Below are 20982 nucleotides of genomic sequence, written 5' to 3'. Positions count from 1 at the left end.
TTATAATTGATATTGAGAGAGTATTTGTTTATTAATAATAATTTAGATCTAAAGTTCTTTATATAAATATAAACAGATATACATTGTTGGTAGCTTCGATGCTACCCCCACATGGTTTGGATGGACAAGATTAACACGCATATGTGATTTTAAAATAATTAGTGGACTCCATGTATGTGTGGCTAAATTTGGGCCCTTGATTCTATCATGGGGTAGTGCCCCTACATGTAGGATGAAATCAACCGAAAATTAGACGCACTCGCGCACGTATCCCATGATCAATTAATGTATTTAAATACAAAAAGAGACAACCATAATTTTTTGCAAGTAGTCACAATTTGTGACCTTTTCTTGCATGGTGCATGCATTACTTACATTTCAAGCATGAATGAATAAACAGTAGCTAGCATTCGATACATAGTTGAATCACAAGTATTGTTTGTTTATCCTTGCTCTATTCTCTTCCCACCACAGCTTAGCGTGCATCTCCTTGAACTTCTCTCGGCTAAAAATTCCATTAAAAAATCGATTAAGTCAGAGACTCTTAGAGATTTGGCGCTGTCACACTAATTGAATTATACGAAAAATTATGCATCTTATCAACTTTTTGATATTTTTAAAATTACTAAAATATTTCTATATCCACACTTTTCTTTATTAAAAATTTTAAATTATTGCATTTAAATTTATACTTTATCTACATATTACTCACTCCGTCCTAATTATATAGTCCACTTTTGTTTTTTCAACAGCTTGCAATTTCGCAGCGTGCAATGTGCGCCGCGGAAAGAGTATTTGCGCGCTGCGAAAAGCCATTTTTGTTGTAGTGGATATTAGAAAATGAAAATCGATACAAATTATACACATTAAATAAGGGTATATAATAAAATAGTTTATTAAATGTGGCAAGTGGATTATATATTTGGGACGGACAAAAAATGAAATGTGGACTATATAATTGAGACGGATAGGCTATTTGAGAACAAACAATGTGTGGAAAGCTTCCATTATAAATCCTTGACAAGAATAATAACAATTTCTTTAATTCATACCTGAATTTGACACTTCTAAGTTCTTTTCTACCATCAGGCAGAGCTCTGATGGTTAGATGCACACCAGGCTCATCATGTTCGATCCATTCCGATTCCAAATAACTGCCGTTGTTTAATGATATCTCTCCAGACTGGTCGACATGATCTCCAAAAGACATGGTCCTCGTGGAAGACGATATTTCTGTCTTAACGCCGTCGCTAGTGCTGGAACATTTTGAAGTTGTGCCAACACCATTAGATTCATTAATGTAAGCTCGAGAATCGTGTGAATAGTCATGGTCTAATGATTCTGAAAAGTGTCCGTTAACTGTTCCATTCTGTGCATCTGATGTATGAGGTTGTTGCTCTCTTAGTAAAGGGTTTTCAGTACTAATAGATCGTGTCTTTGAACTCGTGTCGTCTTCTGATCTAGGAGTTGTCGGAAGAGGGAAAGGTTGACGATTCAACGTCTGCACGTTGTACAGCTCCATCACCTTTTCACAGTTTTCCGTCCACCACCGATGAGCTTGCCATTTGTTGAACATTTCTTGACTGATGATGAAATAAGACCGATCAATCAGAATTAATAACGGATCAGATTCACCAAAATTATAGTTTGTGAAAGTAATAAGACACAAAAAACTATTATACTAATCATCATAACCTGATTAAACCACTCGACTTGTGATTCAGTTATACAAACATCTCCATTTTGAAGAGGGAAAAAATGGAATAGGGATCCCAAGAAGGCTAACTTCAAGAATGTCATGATTGACCAAGTGTATACAGACCACGGGAAATTTTGAGCTACACTTGGGGTAGTACTCTAAGGGTACATCTAAAAGTGAATATTAAATAATAAATATGATGTTCACTAAACAATCAATGAACACCACGTGTATTGATAAATGTACAGTTCTATGTACGTAGCATCTCATAGGCCACATGCATCTCGAATTAAAGACATTGAAAGTTTCTCATTTTCCCATGTTTTGATTAACATTAAGTTGGAAGATGCAAACATTGATGAATGGTTGGTGAGTCAATTGTTAGATGTCATTAAAGCTAATAAAATCATATAATTGTACGTAGTTTTATGGAATTACTGACAATTATGGCAGTACGTCCATTGTAAATTGGACCTACTTAATTGTGTATAAGTGATTAATGTTAAAGGGACTGAAAATAAAAAATTTGTTCCTCAATGTAATAATCAATGGCAAGAGACTGATCGGTGTATTTTTATCCCTCTTTGTAATAATCAAAGGCATGCACATGACACGCCACGAAGGAAGACGACTGAGTAAATAGTGTTATATGAAAACTTACTGTGTGCGTAATTAAGAAATAAAACAAAGCAGATGATTGGCAAATCCCGACAAGACAACAATAATTAGTGAACTGATTTACTGTTTTCTAAGAAAATTACCATTTTTTTAACGAGTTGTGCCATTTTGGACTTTTGAAAAGAATGCCCTATTCACTTTTTTTTTTCTCAGCTTTTTTCATGATGAAGCGCATAATTCATGTCCAATAATTGTGGTGAATCTTTCCATACAAACAGCTAGAGGGAGGTGATTTTTTTAACAATTCAGTTCATTTTACTTGCAGAGAACAGAACCAATCACTTTTATCAGGCTCTCTTTTTGTCATCATAACATCAAAAATAGTCCCAAAAAATAGTATTTTTTTTAAAAAAAAATAGAATTCTAGTACAATCAAAAGTATTTTTAATGTATGATAAAGAATAATGATATTTATCTTTTCCTATTATTTAAATAACCACAAAAGTTTCAAGATAATTAGAAAGTAGTTGATTATAATATGCAATTTGGCCGACAGAATAAACAAAAGACACGATGAAGGAGCACATTTTCAATCCTATTGCTCAATTCCATTATTTGCAAGCATGCACGTACACCTTTTTTTTTGTCAAGAGGTCTTAAATAAACCAATCTAAGGCCTAAATAGATTAAATTTTGTCAAAACCTAACAACTTTCAATCATGTCCTTTTAATTATGCAAAATTATGCCCTCTATTTAAATTTTCGACAAAAACTTGTGTGGGACGGTCTCACGGGTTTATTTTATGAGACGGATCTCTTATTTGGGTCATCAATGAAAAAGTATTACTTTTTATGCTAAGAATATTACTTTTTATTGTGAATATCGGTAGGGTTGACCCATCTCACAGATAAAGATTCGTGAGACCGTCTCACAAGAGACTTACTCTACATTTTCATTAACATATAGTATATTTCACATTATATTTGATAATTATATTAGAATTACTTCAAATATTAGTTAAAAATCGTTTACTTCGCAACCGTATTATAGTTCGTATTTCATATGTATTCTATACTGTATGTAGTTCTGTTTATTTTACCCCATTGTTTAGGTATTGAGACCAAAATAGCTAGGTTTTTTATATATAAGCCTTATAAAAAATGAGCAAGTACTATTAAGTAATTATTATACAAATAAATGAGAAATAAATAAAGATTGATCAATATAATTACTTTTTCCAACCAACTAAAACCCGACAAAAAATTGAAATTATAAAAATAAAAATGGCCAACTTACCAAAGTATTTACCTGAATCGGACTCGCTTGAGATCATTCCCACCCTTGGGCAAGGACAGAAAGGTGATTAGCACTCCCGGTTCGACCTGAGCCACCCACTCTTTCGGTTCGCACTCTTCCACGAAGACGACCGGCTCGACTCGGCGGCCACTCGCCGAAGTCGATGTCCCGTCGCCGCTTGAGATCACCTTCAGCCTCGCTTCCAGCTCCTTCCTTCCCGAGCTTGAGCTCCATGTCCGCCTGTACAACGCCCGGCGGGATTTTTCAGGCTCCCCGCCGCTGAAGTTACGCGGGTTCCTCTTCTGCTGCTCCGCCGGCTGATCCGCGCAGGGCGTGCAGTGACGGTACACGCCGGAAGCCTTTAGAGCCATGTCCTTGATCTACGAAGCACAAAGAAAAACATCCGAACCCGAACAAATTAAATTAACTACACTTTCCCGATGAATCAAAATGAAAACGGGAAACTCAAAATCGGTGCAATGATTCATATATAACCTGAGAAGAGAGGGTTTTGCTGGGTTGCTTGGCGTCGATTTCTTCCATTGTCGAAGCCTTACCACTCGAATGCGCCATGCATGTAAGCATTGCCCTCTGTTCTAAAGATCATAACAATTTTGCAACATAAAACTAACCAGATAACGAAATAAAAAAACAATCAAACGCTCAGACATATTATATATTCATTTCAAGATCATTACACCATATATAATATATGCATACATATAGGTGTGATGAGTGGAAAAAGAAGTACGTACTTTGGTGAAGAGGGAAGTGAAGTTTGATGAAGAAGAAGAAGAAGAAGATATGTTTGAAAATTGTTTGCTTTTAAGAGATTTGAAGCTTTTTAATCAATTAAAGGCTTATTTTTACTCTCTTTTTTTTTTCAGTTTGCTTTTATGTTTTAATTTTATAAAAAGAATGCTTTGTAGAGAGTGGGTATGGTTAGACCCAATATCCATCCATGAAAAAACTTTGACCCATTAATCGTTTCATCCCGGTCAAATATTATTCGGACTCGTCTCACTCCGAATACAAAACGAGGCTGGTTAGACCCGTGAAACCCGTGAGACTCGATTTTTTAAAAAATGAAAACAGAAATTTTCTTCTCACATTACTGAATTATAAAACAAACAAGCATCTAAATACAACACAATAGAAAACTAAATCATGTCTTCGACCACATTTAATAATGACAAACAAAATATCTTCACGACATAATGAATTACATAAATACATAACTAACATTGAAAGTACATTTTTCTCGAATGAGATAGCATAGGATACTACGATAATGGATCAAAAATCAAAATGCAATATTGGGGATTAAGAGACATAATACGTACCTTCTTCTCTACTTCATTTCAATTTTGCAAGGAAGATAGTAACATTCTTTCAAGGCGTTGGATGGTCTTCCTTAGTCTTATTACACGGTTTAGATTTGTGACACGTCATACAATTTTCAAAAAAGATTATTATTATCCTCATATAAAACACCCGTCATATATAATAGAAGATGTCACACAATTTGTAACAAAAGATTTACGCTCTAGTTTGAGCAAAAGAGAATTTGGGTTGATGATTCTACACAAATTTTATTATTTTTATTTTTTAACACTGTCCAACGGGACACGGGTTGTATCGTGTATTTTTAGTTGATAAAGATTTTAAGTTAATATATTCCAGCCTGTAAATAGGAGTAGTTAGAAATAATTCTCTTGGTATAAAATAAATTTTTCTCTCTTTCTCCGGGACACAAAAACTCTCGTGAGATAATTATAAATAATTCTCTTTGTATAAAATAAATATTTCCTTCTTTCTCCGGGACACAAAAACTCTTGTGAGACGGTCTCACGGATCAATTTCGTGGGTCGAATCTCTTATTTAGGTCATCTATGAAAAAATATTACTTTTTATTGTGAATATCGGTAGGGTTGACATGTCTCACATATAAAGATTCGTGAGACCGTCTCACAAGAAACCTACTCTTCTTGGGACACGATGGAGTAGAAGAATGAATATTAGATTTCCAATTTCTCTCTATTCACTTTTAATAAAAGATTAAAAAAATAGTTTAATTAAGATCATTATTCAAATTGTCCTCGAAACATAATCAATCGAGACACTCATTATAATTGGAACCTGAGCAGTTTTAGTCCGTTGCATATTCTTCTCTCTTCCACTCGAAGGACTTGTAGTTTTAAGAAAAATAGCTATAATTTGATATGAAAATAAGACATTAATTGATTATACATCTTTGTATTGTATTCGAGTTCTACAACGAATTAAAATTATAAATCAATATGGTTATCATTCATATATTATACATCATTTAACATTTTATCAGTTAAGCCAAAAATGTGAGCATGTTTAGTAAGTTGATGAGATTGAGTACATAAATAATATATTTGATTATGAATAATATTATGAATATCAATATGGTTATCATTCATATATTATAGCTCATCGAATTCGACATAACAAACTATATATCACAAAGAATTAATAAATCGAAACCTCTAGATGTCCATTTCTATGTCCATCGTTCAGGTGACATTCACCTATTAGATGTACAATTTTGATATATTTTAATCATGTTCAATAAGTGGTTGTCATCTCAATGATGAATAGACATGTCAAAACTAGCTGGCGGGACGGGCCAACCCACAACCTGCCATGCGGGGCGGGCCTCTAAATGACCAACTCGACCCAACCCACCTTGGGCCGCGTGTTAGGCGGGCCGACCCGCTTATTTTTTTTAAAAAAAAATGCTAAACAGTATCGCAGTACTAAACATAGAAGAAAAGTATATTTCAGTCAAATAGTTTCGTAAAATACTTTAAAACATTGAAAACTTTATTCGTATGTGGGTCAAGAATAGCCCTAAATGCAAGCACCACGCTATATTGATTCGAATACTTATCAAACTTCTCTTTCATCTTTTTACACATATCCCTTATCACCTCATCTTCGTTTTACAAGATCTCATTTAACAAAACATCGATCTTCCAAACTTGCATGAAGTGCAACCTCGACAACGATGACGTGGCGGCGCGTGCAATAAACCGCGGAGTTAAAAGGCGGCTTTCGAACACTGTTCTGTTCTGCCTGCGATAAATAAACAACACGTAAGTAAATAACATTTTTTGTTCGAAATGACGTGGCGTTCGTTATTTAAAACAAACTTTATCCTAATTTTTGTTTTTTTTTTTAAAAAAAAACATCAGATTAAATAAATAAAACGTTATCTTTGAATAAGAATGACAATATATATGTGTGTGTGTGTGTGTCATCGTATATATAAATAATTACTGCCATACAGAACAAGTATTATATTTTGATTAATATTATTAAAATTACAAATTTCTACAATAAAAATATGAATTTTCAAAATCCTTTAAATTTTTTTAAAAAAACCCGCAGCAAGAAGAAAGTCTTTTCATTAAATATTATAATTTATTTTGTGAAACCATTAGTGATTAGAGTATATTTTTTTGTGATAAAATATCACAGGTTGATAAGTCGATTATGTATATATTTATAATAGAAAATGATATTTTAATATAAAAATAATTTTTTTTTATGATTCGTTTGAGTTGAATATTTGTCTTACAAAATTTATTTGTGAGATCGTTTTATAAGATGTTTTGTATAATGATTTATCAGTTTCATTATTTAATTTAAATAAAATATTTATTGATATATAATATTATAAAGTTAATTAACAATATTATTTTTGAGTACTAAGGTAAGTGTTTCGACAGAGTAGGATTCTAGCCAAGAACGATTACGGTCTCTCTCTTATGCGTTTGGAGAAGAGGGGACATGCCCAGTTTCATTCCAACAGTTGTGATCATTGTTCCTTCAAGTTTTGGAAGCAGATCCCAAAGGTTCGTCTTTGTCTCTCTCTCTTTTCTTTTGCTGCACTAAATATATAAATAGTTACATATCTATAATAGCTTTACTAAGTTTTTTCGATCTATTTTTGGGTTCAGGGGGCTTTTTTTTGGGTGTTCTGACTGCGAGTTGTTTATCTTGTTTGGTTAATCTATGTTGTTTTGGTCTTTATGTGTCTATTTGTAATATGGGTGTTTGGATTTGGCTGACGATTCTTGTTTGTGGGGATAAGATTTGGATAAAGTTTTCCTCTTTTTTGCTTGGTTTAGTTTTAGATTTGGTGTTTCTCTTGCTTGGGTTTTGCCTTACGACGTATAGGTTCGTTTATGGGATTAGGGATAGTGGGTTGACTTCTGATATCTTGTTGAATTTGAATTCTTGACTGCATAGTTAAGAAATAGTGAAGCATTGTACTCCGTGTTGTTTCTGCTTTTTAGCTATGTAGACTTTTTCCCTTCAAAGTAGTTGAGTCGGGGGATTTATGTTCTCCGAGTTTGTGTATCTGAAAATAAGCTTGTATTTTTAATCGCAGCTATTAGCTATGGTCTATCATCAAGGTTCAAGAAAACAGTTATTTATAACCCAAGTCATTTCCTCGCAGAATTTGCAAGAATATAGGCTTTGAGCCGTAGTACCGGTAGTCTTAATCGACTAGCTTGTATCATTGAGTTGAATCCATGGACAAGACAAGTTCTGAAGATCAATGTGCTTCGTCAGACTCTGGTACTGATGCCGCAAGCATTCAATTTTCATCTTTGTTACCTTTTTTTTCACATTTTTATATTACATTATTTAGTTCGATTTTATTTTACTATTGCTCTTTAACATGGCTCCGATAGTTTGATTCCCCCCTCCCCTTTAAATTTATTGTTTTAGATTTAAGATTAATACCTTTTTTGATTGTTTTACTCGAAGGAAGGGGAGATGGAAGGCATGGTGTTTTAGAAAAATTATAGGTGAAATGCGATTTTTTTCCGATTGAAGCCATGATCGCATAACCCCTTAACTCCTTGCTGGGTGTATCCCTGCATGGTGGGCTTGTGATTGATTATGCTTTGGATGCATTGCTATTCTACATCAGCTTTGAGCATGAGGTTTTTCTAGCCTGTATACTTGACTGTCGACTGACGTTTCATTTCAATTGTTTGCTTTTTATGTGATGTTTAGGATCCAAGTTGGTTTGTCATCTTATAGTTTTTTATATCCTCCAATTTTAAATTTCCTATATTTTTTTCCTTGCTAAAACATCAAATTGCATCTCTCGATTTGTTTGCTAGTGAGGATTAAATGCTAGCGCATAATATCAAGCGGTGCATTGCCAAGGTTTTAAAACCTTCTTGGATTGCTTCCTTCCTTGTTGTTTTGCGATGAGTCGAAACTTACTTTCCATTCGTTTGATTCAGCCAGAGATAAAAGCTGTGAGAACCATGGAAATTATGTGAAGCCTTCTCTGTTTTTGGGCAATCCCAATTTTTCCTTCAACGTTTCTCAAGCTGAAACCAACCAACCTATGGTAGCTGCAGCCTCATGAGCATCTTTTGCTTCTTGTTTCTGTTTTGATACTTTATTTTTATTTACAGTAATACTCGGCTTGTTGCAGATTCCGTATATTTACTCCGACCCGTTCGGTGGGGTTTTTACTCCCTATGGAGCTCATACAATGGTAATCGACTCTTCACTTCTTACTGACATTAAAATATGAAACAAGCTTCAACTGTGATGTAAGCTTGATGTGAGCTACTCTTTTATACGATTCTGAATGTTTTATCAGATTGGGCCTCACTTGATGTGGCCAACCTCCGGTCGAGTTCCACTTCCTCCTGATCTTCCCGAGGATGGTCCCATATATGTCAATGCTAAACAGTACCATGGAATTCTTCGTAGGAGACAGACACGCGCAAAGCTTGAGGCTCAAAACAAACTTGTCAGAAGTAGGAAAGTAAGTCCTTATGTTTTCTTGAGTAGTATAAATGAGTTGAGCTCCTGAGATTTCAAAAACTTAAGTTAGATCTCGCCTAAAATTGATTGAACTTGAGCTCATTGAATTCTAAGCAAAGAAGCTCAAGCTCATGATCGCAAACGAGCTCACAAGATCAGGTTAAGCTGATAAAGTTTTTGTCGACATGTTCGCAAATTTTGAGTTAATATCACAGGTTTGACTCGCAATCTTGAGTTCTACATATAAACAAATAATAGTAATAATAATTGCAATTGTATAACTATATATAATTTACTAAATTATTTCTTTGCCTTCTGTTATCATAATATAAAATATATTTTAAAATTAGTATTCAGGTCGTGAACCAGCTCATGAGGTCATGTACGACTAAAATTGAGCTAAACCCAACAGGCTCATGAACTAGCTTTGATCACCTTTAAACCCATGACTTTTATGACTTTAAATATTAATGATAAACCTGAGCATAGAATTCTTTCTCCTACTTCATTATTATGTATAGTGTAAGTGGGAATTATGCTTCTCACAATTGATAAAAATGCAGCCATATCTGCATGAGTCTAGACATATGCACGCATTGAAAAGGGTCCGTGGCTCTGGTGGACGTTTTCTAAGCACCAAAAAGCCTCACCAGTACGAGTCTCATAGCCTTGCCAGCTCTCAGAATGTAGATACTTCGTGTCGGGACATGCATCATTCTGAAACTAACAAGCATATTACTCCCCCCACAACTGAAGGTGCAGGAACCAATACAATCTACCAGCAACCACCAGATAGCAGGTTTTCGAGCACCCATGTGGCTGTTCCCGTTGTGGGCAGTGGCGGCCTCATGTACAACGGGAATCGTCACTTTGCTTCAGTTGTCCAGTGAGAAAGACTCTCAGCTGGGCCGAGCAAGTCATCCTTGGCTTATTAACTCTAGTTTCTCCAGGTTTTGTGCTATAAAAACCATCACAAGATCCAACCAACCAGTTAGTAGAAAAAGTTTTTCTTGATTTGTTTTTTTTTTTCCCAGTTTGGTCTGGATCTGTTTCTTGTCCTAACTAGCAAGCATGTTTGCGGGTATTCCCAAGTTTCAGTTAATTTAGAACTAAATGTTCGCTTGTCATGGGATACCTGTCTCCGGTTTGGTGTGAATGATAAATGGGGTATTCATTAGGTATCATGTGCTTGTCTCGTTGATATTGAGATGTCCAATCTGAACCTCAACAGTGACTATGATTGTGCATGGAAAATTCCTCTGCTACCACCCTTGTCAGTCCAAAAAAGAAAAGAAAACCCTGGTACCGAAGACAACATTACAGCCATAGTTAGGGAGATATAATGTTAGTCGAGGCCTTCAAACAGAGTCCTCTGCGCTGCTTCCTCCAATTAAAGGTTGGAAAACCCATGCTCCTTGGTTGAAGATAATGGAACAAGTGAACAGATTAACAAAATTGAAAAGAGGGGTATGGTTGACAATTCACCAAAGATTTTGCTTAATCATTGCATCCGTATGTCCAGACCAAATCTGAGAACATGATCCACTAATGGTCATTATTCTAATCTTCCAATTCTTACAGTTGACTTGGAAGTTGGAACACGCTACAATATTTATTAGTTTGCAAATAAATCATCTTTTATATATATATATATACACATATATATANAGCTAGAGCCTTTCAATCCATCCAATGGAGAATAAATTTAATAAAGATGATTCCCACCCTCGAAATTAATTTATTTTATAAATATTCGTATAATAATGATTTAAAATATTTTAATATTTTGTCACTAAAATAAAATATGGAAGACTTTTAAAATATTTAACACGTGCCATCAATTGGTATTTACTTTATTATATGGCCAATGGCCAGCTTTTAATGTGATAAGGCTCCCTCCAACTCTTCACTCCGCCCCTCCGCCCCCCTCCGCCTCCGCCTCCGTCTCCGCCTCCGTCCGTACTGACACATGGCTGCCTCTCAACTCTTAAATTCTTCTGTCCTCCACCGCCGCCTCAAAGCGGTGCCCACTATGAAATGCACCGCCACACCCTCGGTGACTTCTCCGCCGTCGTCCCCACCGCCTCCGCCACTCACACTTAAGTTCTCCGCAAAGTACGTCCCTTTCACCTCCATATCCACGAACGTTCCCACCTCGGAATCGTACTCCCTCGACGAAGTAGTATACAGGAGCCGCGACGGCGGCCTCCTAGACGTGCAGCATGACATGAATGCTCTGAAGCAATTCGATGGCCAGTACTGGAAGACCCTTTTCGACTCTCGCGTGGGAACCACCGAGTGGCCTTATGGCTCGGGCGTTTGGTCCAAGAAGGAATGGGTCCTACCGGAACTCGATAACGACGACATCGTCAGCGCATTCGAGGGAAACTCCAATCTTTTCTGGGCCGAGAGATTCGGCAAGAGACATCTTGGGATGAATGATTTATGGGTCAAACACTGTGGCATTAGTCACACCGGCAGTTTCAAGGATTTGGGCATGACTGTTTTGGTCAGCCAAGTCAACAGACTGCGGAAAATGAACCGTCCGTTAGTGGGTGTCGGCTGCGCTTCCACCGGAGACACCTCCGCGGCCCTCTCAGCCTACTGCGCGGCCGCCAATATACCATCTATAGTCATATTGCCCGCCGACAAGATTTCCATGGCCCAATTAGTTCAACCAATCGCGAATGGTGCGTTTGTGCTCAGCGTTGATTCAGATTTTGATGGTTGTATGAAAATAATCCGCGAAGTCACGAATGAGTTACCCATATACTTAGCTAATTCTTTGAACAGTTTAAGATTGGAAGGTCAAAAAACCGCAGCCATTGAAATATTACAGCAATTCGACTGGCAAGTTCCGGACTGGGTAATTGTCCCTGGAGGAAACTTAGGCAACATTTATACATTCTACAAAGGCTTCAAAATGTGCCAAGAATTAGGCCTAGTGGACCGGATTCCAGGGCTTGTTTGTGCTCAATCCCACAACGCAAATCCATTGTTCTTACACTACAAATCAGGGTGGAAAGAATTCAAACCAGTAAAAGCCGAAACTACCTATGCATCAGCTATACAGATTGGTGACCCTGTCTCCATCGACAGAGCAGTCTATGCTCTCAAGAATTCGAATGGGATCGTGGAGGAAGCTACAGAGGAGGAACTAATGGATGCAATGGCGTTGGCAGATTCAACAGGAATGTTTATTTGCCCTCATACCGGAGTAGCCATGGCAGCATTAATCAAGCTTAGGCGGGATGGGATTATTCATCCGACAGATAGGACTGTTGTCGTTAGCACCGCGCACGGATTGAAATTTACAGAGTCAAAGATTGATTACCATTCCAAGGGGATTAAGGAGATGGCCTGTCGGTATTCGAATCCCCCGGTGAACGTGAAGGCGGATTTTGGATCAGTCATGGATGAGCTCCAGAAATTCTTGTCGAGATGTTGATATCCTTGCGTTTGGAACTGAACTATTTGTGTAGTATGTGAATTTTGATGCTAAATTCGGTGTGATTATGTAAATTTTCAATGCTTCCAATTAAATAGGGAAGTAATTACTTTATTCTGTAACTACTGAATGAAATATTGTTTCCAATAAAACATATTTAGTTTTATTGTTCTTTTTTAACTTCGTTTTGTGTTTTGAGGATTGGAACTTTAAATTTAATTGGCAAGTTGGTTGAGTTTGGTGACTCTATTCCAATGGAATATAAATATAATTACAGGTTATTATAAATTAATTTCAGATTCTTTTTTATTATTTAAATTGACTTTATATTAATAAATTTTTATAACAAGTTTATATTATTTTAAAATATTTTATTGCCAAACATCAAGATAATGTGTATTAATGTATTGTATAAATGGGTATTTCAACAAGTAAGAAACGAATACTAAAGAAACCAAATTTCATTACTCAATTACATGGTACAGATAACAAATACTCACCAGAAGTGTGCATTACAGACTTCGGAAATTTAGGATTAAATGCCACATGAATTTCCTGTCAAACTTCTGTAATCTCTAGCGAAGACGACACCAAAAGACATATTTTGTTTGTGTACACAAGGGGTTTCGCCCCAAATATTTATATCTACGGGTGTGTAAAGTATATGAACTCCTATATCCATGTTTGTAACCACCATTTGAACAAATGGTAGTAAAAGTAGTGACTCCCAAAGCTAGACAAGTAGAATAATGGTGATTATGAACAATAACACGGAGCACGCCAATGCCTGCAAAACAAATCCCGGTCTCAGGTCTGTCTGGGTTAGAATTAGATGTCACAATAGATTCAGATCATGTTGAATAAGTAACGACTCACAGAAATTGCAGAAGCAGCAAGCCCAGCCCGTTCCCTGGGATCCTTGTGATAGTAATTTCCGAAGTATAAGATTGTAGCATAATACCACATCACAGGGCATAAAAAACCAACTAGAAAACTGAAGAAGGAAGAATGAAATTATCGTATCAGTGAGAACTGGAGAAGGCCATATAATAAAAAATAAGATTCTACTTACGAAAACCATCCAATTCCACAGCCAAAGCATGGAAGAGGTTTGTCGTATGTTCCTACTTGAGAGTTTTCTTCATCTCTAATTAGAGCATATCTGCCTTTTTCCCGGTCCGCAACATCCACAGCTGGTCCTACGAAACATAATTGTGCATCTCATATGTTGGTATTAGATAAATTACAATACCATCATTTTCTACTCATAACAAGAACAATAGAGGTTCATAAATAGTATCTGCTAATCAGGTGAGAACCGTGGAACAAGACAGAAGTATTATCCATAACCCATGTGAATTTAATATTGGTTGTAAAGGTTTCTATGAAGCTCTAACAAATACTAGAAAAACACAGAAAAAAAATAGGGAAACTAAAGACGCTAGGGAGTGAATATATTAGAAGTTGGATTACAATAGAAAGATATGTCAGCAGCATAAGAGAGGAAAAATAAGATTGTGATATTCAGTCTGGATAACGAGCACAAGAAGTTCAATGCATGACACCCTGCTGAAATAGGGACCTGCGCCCTGGATATGATATCTCCCAAGTAACAACCCAGAGAACAAAAATATATTAACATGATTAGAAGCTGAGGAGTATGCTCTGAAACAAAAGAAAATGGTGATTGGGAAGATAAAAGTACGTGTGAAGGGTGCAGTCATGGAATAATTCCTACACTATCATTTCCAAAAGCTTCATGACAAGCTAGATCGCATTTAGAACTAGAGTACGAAGATATTTATGGTCCTGTGTGAACAACATTTACGATGAAGGGTGGTGCATTTATGGAATAACGCCTAGGCTATCATTTCCAAAAGCTTCATGGCAAGTGCTAAATCGCATTAGAACTAGTCTACATGATATTTATGGTCCTGTGTGAACACAATTTGTTGATGATAATAAGGAAGTTTTAACTTTAATGACAAACAAAATTGCTACCTTTAAACGTGGAATAATATCGAACTGATGGTCTGAAAAGATCGGGTTGCTTATCTGAAACTGAACTGATAAGTTCAAGGTCATTTCTACCCTTTCCCTCCTCAATAGTAGCATCTGTAACACCAAGAAGTCTTTCGGTTTATTCTCTCTATTTCTTTTTTTTCATCTTGCAAATCTTAGTATTTCAGAAGATATTGAAGTTTCCCAACAGCCCCAAAATTAACAGCCAGATAATATATCTTCCCACAACTCAAAATGACACATATTTCTCTCTGACAGTCATGATGGACATCTAAACCAGATTAAGTTATAATTGACAAATTTTTGCTGCGGCTACTGAGCATTGAAGTTGTAAAACTTCTGAGATATAATGCAGTTGTCTTTGGTGAATTTCAATTTTAGCTCATGATAAACTAGTAGAAAGTATTAACCAATGTTAAAGGGTTCAAAAAGATAGACAAGTGATTTAGGTTGCTATGCTCTTCTATTGCCATGGTCAAAATAGGTGGTTCACAGCTAAAATTCAAACACGTATTTACATTGATTTATAACTCAAAGTAAGAGCCCAAACATAACACAACCATCAAACAGAAACGTTACCAGACCTAGTGATTATTAGATATTTCTGTGTTTTAAAATTTATGGGCTTCTTTCTAACCCTTATCATAAATTTCACTTTACAACGTGAGTAACCCCTATTGGTGGCTCAGAAAATACTTAGAAAAACAGAACAAGATGCAGATATTCACATGCAAATTTACGCATTCAATGTAGGGACAGAAAGTAAAACTAAATTACTCTGATCCATGCGAATGTCTCCAGAGGATTTAAATAGAAGGACCTGGAGATCCTACCTTCCAGAGTCACGTCTCGGCTACCTGTTTTAGAAAGTTAATGGAACATCGACGTTGTATAATTATAGAGTTTTACTATGATTTAACAAAAAGAAAATGACAGGTTGAATGGACAGGGGAAGGTAAATGCATGACAAAAGGACATTGAAACAACTTTAAGTCAATAAAAGTCCTACCTCATTCTATAAGTAGGTAAACCAGACATAGATGTAATGTATTTGGTTGCATATGACAAAGAGACTTTACACTTCTAGGATGTTGTTGAGAAAAGTGCAAAAGTAGAGCAAAACCACTTAAAAGTGATTGCCGTAACATTTTTTTCATGGACATAATAATATACAAACATAAACCGACATATAACTGGAGAAGGTCTGATAAAAAAAAATTTGTAAAAAACTTTTGTTTCCCTATTTCTTCAATAGATTCATGATTCAAACATAGTGTCAGAGGTTAAAAAGACGCCTCTTAGACCATATGTATAACACAACCGCACACATACAAATACATGCACATTACTACTGATAATTATATCATCTATTAATACACTGATTAACATACAATTTGAGTTACCATATAGGTTTGCCAAATGAAAGAAGCCGGTTGATTTCACCCTATCCCATAAAAAATTGCATCAATCATTTCACCACAACCAAAACTAAATCCGACAATAGTTTTACTATGTTCATACCAAAAAATAATTTACATGCTCGCCAAAATAAAAGAAAAAGAATCATGTGCACAAATCTCAAACACACTCTTATATCCTCCTTGTAAGGCCAGACTGGAATCCTGGATCATTGATTCCATAAATGAAAACACGTAAAATATTCCCCCTTTTAGAAATTATAAATCCCTAATTTCCTTTAAACCAATTAAGTCAAAACACGAAACACACTTAACCCAACAGAGAAAATGGTGCATTTAAACCACAATTCAACAATAGCAAAACAAACATGGGATAATCTAACCCAAAAAAAAATCACAAAACTCGATTAAATGAACTGGAAATTACCTCGGAGCAGAGAGAACTGGGAATTGTTTTCATGAAAAGATTTCGCAGATTAAGATTTAAGAGAAGGAATCTCTGATGAATTAGCATGTATTAATAGTGTCAACGACTTCTTCCATGCTTCACAAATAAGCAGTCTACGCACTCGAACCGCCGGTTTGTCTGTTTCTTTATCTTATTTCCTTCTTTGTCCTTTTCTTTAATTTCCTTTTCAAGTTTCTTAAATAATATGTTATTATTTCAAACAAATTATTTAAGCTTTAGTAGTTATCAAAATTTATTAGCACTAATAAGTTTTTCTATGCGACGTTGTTTAAACTATTGTACGGTTTAAAATATTTAAGTTACACCGTCACCACCAACTATAACTTTTAGTAAATGAAGAAGCACTTGGTCCCACACACATACATATATGACAAAAACTTGTGTGAGACGATCTCACGAGTAGTATTTTGTGAGACGGATCTCTTATTTGGGTCATCCATGAAAAAGTATTAATTTTGATGCTAAGAGCATTACTTTTTATTGTGAATATCAGTAGGGTTGACCCGTCTCACAGATAAAGATTCGTGAGACCGTCTCACAAGAGACTTACTCCACATATATATATATATATATATATATATATATATATNTTCTTAAATAATTAGTATTTATGTTTCTTTTTACAAAATAAACGCTTTCAAAACTTTGAATTAGTTATAATAATTTTATTTGAATAAATATATTGTGTATGTATAATACAATATGTGACGATTATCAATTTTGTGAAACAAATATTTTATTTGAGTTATCCATAAAAAATATTATTTTTTATAAGAAAAATATTTTAAGATTTAAGTAAGTCAAATATAAGCATAAGTACATAACAAGCCACATTGTACCATTTGGAATTCAAGTAATATTCGGAAAGTTTTTAAACTGACTCTGTGTTAAATAAATTTTAATAAACTTTAAAAAGTGAGATATAACTAATTAAAAAAATAATGTTTATCGAAAAATTATTTTTTAATTAGTTGAATCAAACTTATTGGGAAATAATATTATTTTATATATGTTTTGAAATATAATATAACTGGATGTTTACGATATACACACAACAGTAATTTAATTAATTTCAACCTCCATAACCAACTATATTTCCATAGTTTTTTCAGCTAAATCACTTTTTAATTTATTTATCCATCATTTGTAAGTATGTTATACAAGCACGCAACGCGTACGTCGATGCACTAGTTATAATTAATACATAGCGCGTTTCCCAATTAAAATGTAATATCACGATAATATATAACTAAAATTAAAGTCACACGGTTTTCTTCTAGATTTTTGTAGTCATTAAATTTGCTGCTTGCCTTTAATTTGCAGTCTGGTCTAAAGTCTTCCTTGCATTTTGTGAAATTTAATGGTCTGTTTGGTATTGTACTAACCAAAGCTAAACTTTGATTATAGATCTCTCTTTTTTTACTTTCATGACAAAAAAACTACCCAAAATGATCTTATGTGAAGTTCAAAGTTGAAATTTTAATTTATTGATAGTACACTGTTAAATCCATACAAGAAAGGAAGAAAAGAAAGTGATGTCATACTGAATAATCTACCTTCCCCTACCATTTGGTGCAGACAAAAAGTCCAAATTACCAAATGTGTAGTTTATCCCTATCTATTTAATTGTCCTAAAAATATTCTCAGATCAGACTAGATTAAAGTTATCTGTATATAGATTTGGACAATTCATCTTTGAAATTGCTTTTGAGATGAAATTAATCTCATATCACATTCTTAAAATGATATTAGAGCTCATGTGTATCAGTATGTGTTGGACTGTCACATAGGCCACCCGCTACTGTCTTGTAAATTTCATGCTCCAATTATTCATTTTTAAACGTGAGATAAGTGTCAGGTGTCTCAATGTGTGTGCTAGATGTCTCATATCGGCTGAATTAAGTTATTGAGAGTTGTGTAGAACTTAAACAATCCTCTCATTTGAGCTAGCTTATGAAGTTAAGTTAGAATCAAATCTCGGTCTTAACAGACTTTGTAGGATCGAGCGCTTGTCGCTTTACCAAAAGTTATAGCTAGTGGTAATGGTGCAACTCAAATCTTTTAAATCGCACAGCAGCTTAAGCACTACGGTTCGATCGCTCTACCAAGCAAGGACAATTATTACACCTAACAATCACTCTCCCAATAATTGCACTCTTTGCAATCAATGAGAATCGAACCTGTGACATTGACTCTGATACCAATTGTAGGACCGAGCGTTTGCCGCTTTACCAAAAGCTATAGCTAGTGGTAATGGTGCAGCTCAAATCTTTTAAACCGCACAGCAGCTTAAGCACCACGGTTCGATCGCTCTACCAAACAAGTAACAGACTTAATTTGGAAAAATTAATGTAGTTAAAAAAGTAGATATATTATCATTATATTTCAATTTATTATCACATACAAAGAGCAAACAGATGGAGTCATTCGCCGAATTATGAAAGAGTGACTGTTAATTAAGCCGATCTTAAGAGGAAGAATACACTCTAATAAATATCTAATATTATGATAATTCTTTTAATAGGAGGATTCTTTTTCAAGTTTTGACCTCATTATTGATATGCACTCAATATGAATGCCTTCTATCTCAGTTGATCGCATAACATACTATTCCCCTCAAATTACAAATTAAGTCAAGCCATCTCCTAAAAGCCGACCTTCTTAAATAGTAACATTAAATGGGTCGGCTCGCCAAAAACTGGCTTATCATTTTATAGTCTTGTAACTTGTAATATCTTCTATTTCACTAAAATTTTGATTTACTCGTTTGACTGGTACTGTTTAGGAAGGTCGGTTTTCAGGACGTGGTTTTGATTCAATTTGTAACTTGATGGGAATCGTATGTTATGCGATCTACCGAGAATTTTAGTAAAATAGAAGGATTGTAAGACTGTAAAATAAGAAGTATATCTCTCAATAATTTCATTAATAATTTTATTGATAAGAAGGATTGGCCCGCCGTAGGCTCGTGTCCCACACGGGCTGTCCAATCGAGGCCCAAATTTTATTGCATTGGGATTTTTCCAAGCCAATCTTTTAAATTTTGTTGACGAGTATAGACCAATTCACATTGACAACTCTACTTCTAAAGAACCCAAAACTCATAATTTGGCTCGGGCTCTTAAAAATAAAAATCGACTTCAAGTCCAAGATCATAATTTAACTAACTGTCAATTTAATTTGTTAATTTGAAAATGTTGGATCTCAGTTTTCTCGTACCCAAACGCAGCGGAAGTTTTAAAATTTTTTATTTTATTTTGACAATCAAAATATATTTGTTTTAGACACTCATATGTTTTATAAATAAACATTCATAGGATGTTAAAGAATTATATCTTTGGAGAATAATTTCACTTGGCTCCAACTAATCCGGTATAGACGGATCTAGCTCTTGATGAATCCCTACGAACTTTCTTCAAGAACTCCTTTCTTTACTCTTTAATCAGTTCCACGACTAGATGATTTATTCCTCTTCTAATTTGCACTAGAAAAATTAGAAGAAGTTTTGCGTAGAGATTGAAGTTTGAGAGACGGCTCAAACTTTTCCCCAAAGAGAAGTGGCCGAAATATTGAGTGTTATGGGAGTAGGAATTTCAAAAATTCCAATGTCATGGAGGCTAGGGTTTTTTTTTTCAAAAATTGTGAATGAATTATTTTTAACCTTAAGACTAATACATATATATAAGCTTATGGCTCATTAATAAAATTAAATATTTAATGGACATAATCAATTAATTATTCTAGTCCAAATAGTTTAATTAATTAATTAATCTTTTCAAATCTAATTAAGAACCTTAATAATATGTATGTTGGTCTTGTACTTCTACAAGCCCATTATACACATACCCATTACGTTTAATTTAAATCCCTTATAAATTCAACATTTGAATTTAATATTTAAATTATAAATTCAACTCCTTGAATTTATTACCTCCAAAATTTAATATTTAATAAACTCAACATTTGAGTTTAATAAATTAAATTATCAAATTTTATAAATTCAACTCCTTGAATTCATTTTCTCAAAATTTAATTATCATAAATTCAACTCCTTGAATTTACTATATCATAATATAAATTCAACTCCTTGAATTTATTCTCTCAACGGGAACAAACGATCCAGTGCTTGTGTGACCCTCAATGGTTCAAGGATACAGCTAGTCGTGGGTTCACAACTCC

The 20982-nt window shown here is 34.7% G+C and overlaps 4 protein-coding genes across 8 annotated transcripts; 2 read left to right on the top strand and 2 right to left on the bottom strand.

The window, feature by feature from the left end:
• Positions 1–274: 274 nt before the first annotated feature.
• On the bottom strand, positions 275–4269 carry LOC140960998 (protein Brevis radix-like 4). Its single transcript, XM_073419340.1, has 4 exons — positions 4110–4269; positions 3627–3994; positions 1053–1583; positions 275–505 (listed from the first exon to the last, which is right to left on the bottom strand). Exons 1-4 carry the CDS (start codon positions 4197–4199, stop codon positions 427–429), a joined length of 1068 nt encoding a protein of 355 aa, XP_073275441.1. The 5' UTR covers positions 4200–4269; the 3' UTR covers positions 275–426.
• A 3081-nt stretch (positions 4270–7350) lies between these two features.
• Positions 7351–10366, top strand: LOC140984484 (nuclear transcription factor Y subunit A-3-like). Of its 2 annotated transcripts, none has more exons than XM_073451951.1 (6): positions 7351–7501; positions 8110–8231; positions 8912–9021; positions 9109–9171; positions 9280–9447; positions 10010–10366. In XM_073451951.1, the coding sequence occupies exons 2-6, from the start codon at positions 8186–8188 to the stop codon at positions 10334–10336; spliced, it is 714 nt and encodes a 237-aa protein (XP_073308052.1). In that variant the 5' UTR covers positions 7351–7501; positions 8110–8185; the 3' UTR covers positions 10337–10366. The 2 variants fall into 2 exon arrangements, with proteins under 2 accessions (XP_073308052.1, XP_073308043.1); XM_073451942.1 differs by having other exon boundaries at positions 8041–8231.
• Positions 10367–11340: 974 nt separating this feature from the next.
• On the top strand, positions 11341–13060 carry LOC140984478 (threonine synthase 1, chloroplastic-like). The gene has a single exon (XM_073451929.1). The coding sequence runs from the start codon at positions 11416–11418 to the stop codon at positions 12892–12894; it is 1479 nt and encodes a 492-aa protein (XP_073308030.1). The 5' UTR covers positions 11341–11415; the 3' UTR covers positions 12895–13060.
• A 277-nt stretch (positions 13061–13337) lies between these two features.
• On the bottom strand, positions 13338–16919 carry LOC140984498 (uncharacterized). Of its 4 annotated transcripts, none has more exons than XM_073451962.1 (6): positions 16762–16919; positions 15694–15773; positions 14896–15009; positions 13967–14093; positions 13771–13888; positions 13338–13681 (listed from the first exon to the last, which is right to left on the bottom strand). In XM_073451962.1, the coding sequence occupies exons 2-6, from the start codon at positions 15701–15703 to the stop codon at positions 13628–13630; spliced, it is 423 nt and encodes a 140-aa protein (XP_073308063.1). In that variant the 5' UTR covers positions 15704–15773; positions 16762–16919; the 3' UTR covers positions 13338–13627. The 4 variants fall into 4 exon arrangements, with proteins under 4 accessions (XP_073308063.1, XP_073308072.1, XP_073308080.1 ...); XM_073451971.1 differs by having other exon boundaries at positions 13967–14087; XM_073451979.1 differs by lacking the exon at positions 14896–15009.
• Between the last annotated feature and the right edge of the window lie 4063 nt (positions 16920–20982).

The sequence above is a fragment of the Primulina huaijiensis genome, chromosome 1, assembly GCF_012295235.1.
Source record: "Primulina huaijiensis isolate GDHJ02 chromosome 1, ASM1229523v2, whole genome shotgun sequence".
Lineage (NCBI taxonomy): Eukaryota > Viridiplantae > Streptophyta > Magnoliopsida > Lamiales > Gesneriaceae > Primulina > Primulina huaijiensis.
Note: the sequence above shows the minus strand (reverse complement) of the source record. Positions and strands in the feature narration are given on the sequence as shown.

Coding starts and splice junctions, on each gene's coding strand:
- LOC140960998 (XM_073419340.1), bottom strand. CDS start 4,199: ATGCTTACATGCATGGCGCATTCGAGTGGTAAGGCTTCGACAATGGAA. Junction 3,995..4,109: donor GCAAAACCCTCTCTTCTCAG/GTTATATATGAA, acceptor TGTGCTTCGTAG/ATCAAGGACATGGCTCTAAA. Junction 506..1,052: donor CTTAGAAGTGTCAAATTCAG/GTATGAATTAAA, acceptor TGGAATTTTTAG/CCGAGAGAAGTTCAAGGAGA.
- LOC140984484 (XM_073451951.1), top strand. CDS start 8,186: ATGGACAAGACAAGTTCTGAAGATCAATGTGCTTCGTCAGACTCTG. Junction 8,232..8,911: donor ATGTGCTTCGTCAGACTCTG/GTACTGATGCCG, acceptor CGTTTGATTCAG/CCAGAGATAAAAGCTGTGAG. Junction 9,172..9,279: donor CCTATGGAGCTCATACAATG/GTAATCGACTCT, acceptor ATGTTTTATCAG/ATTGGGCCTCACTTGATGTG.
- LOC140984478 (XM_073451929.1), top strand. CDS start 11,416: ATGGCTGCCTCTCAACTCTTAAATTCTTCTGTCCTCCACCGCCGCCTC.
- LOC140984498 (XM_073451962.1), bottom strand. Junction 13,889..13,966: donor TGTGGAATTGGATGGTTTTC/GTAAGTAGAATC, acceptor TTCCTTCTTCAG/TTTTCTAGTTGGTTTTTTAT. Junction 13,682..13,770: donor TTGCTGCTTCTGCAATTTCT/GTGAGTCGTTAC, acceptor TTTGTTTTGCAG/GCATTGGCGTGCTCCGTGTT.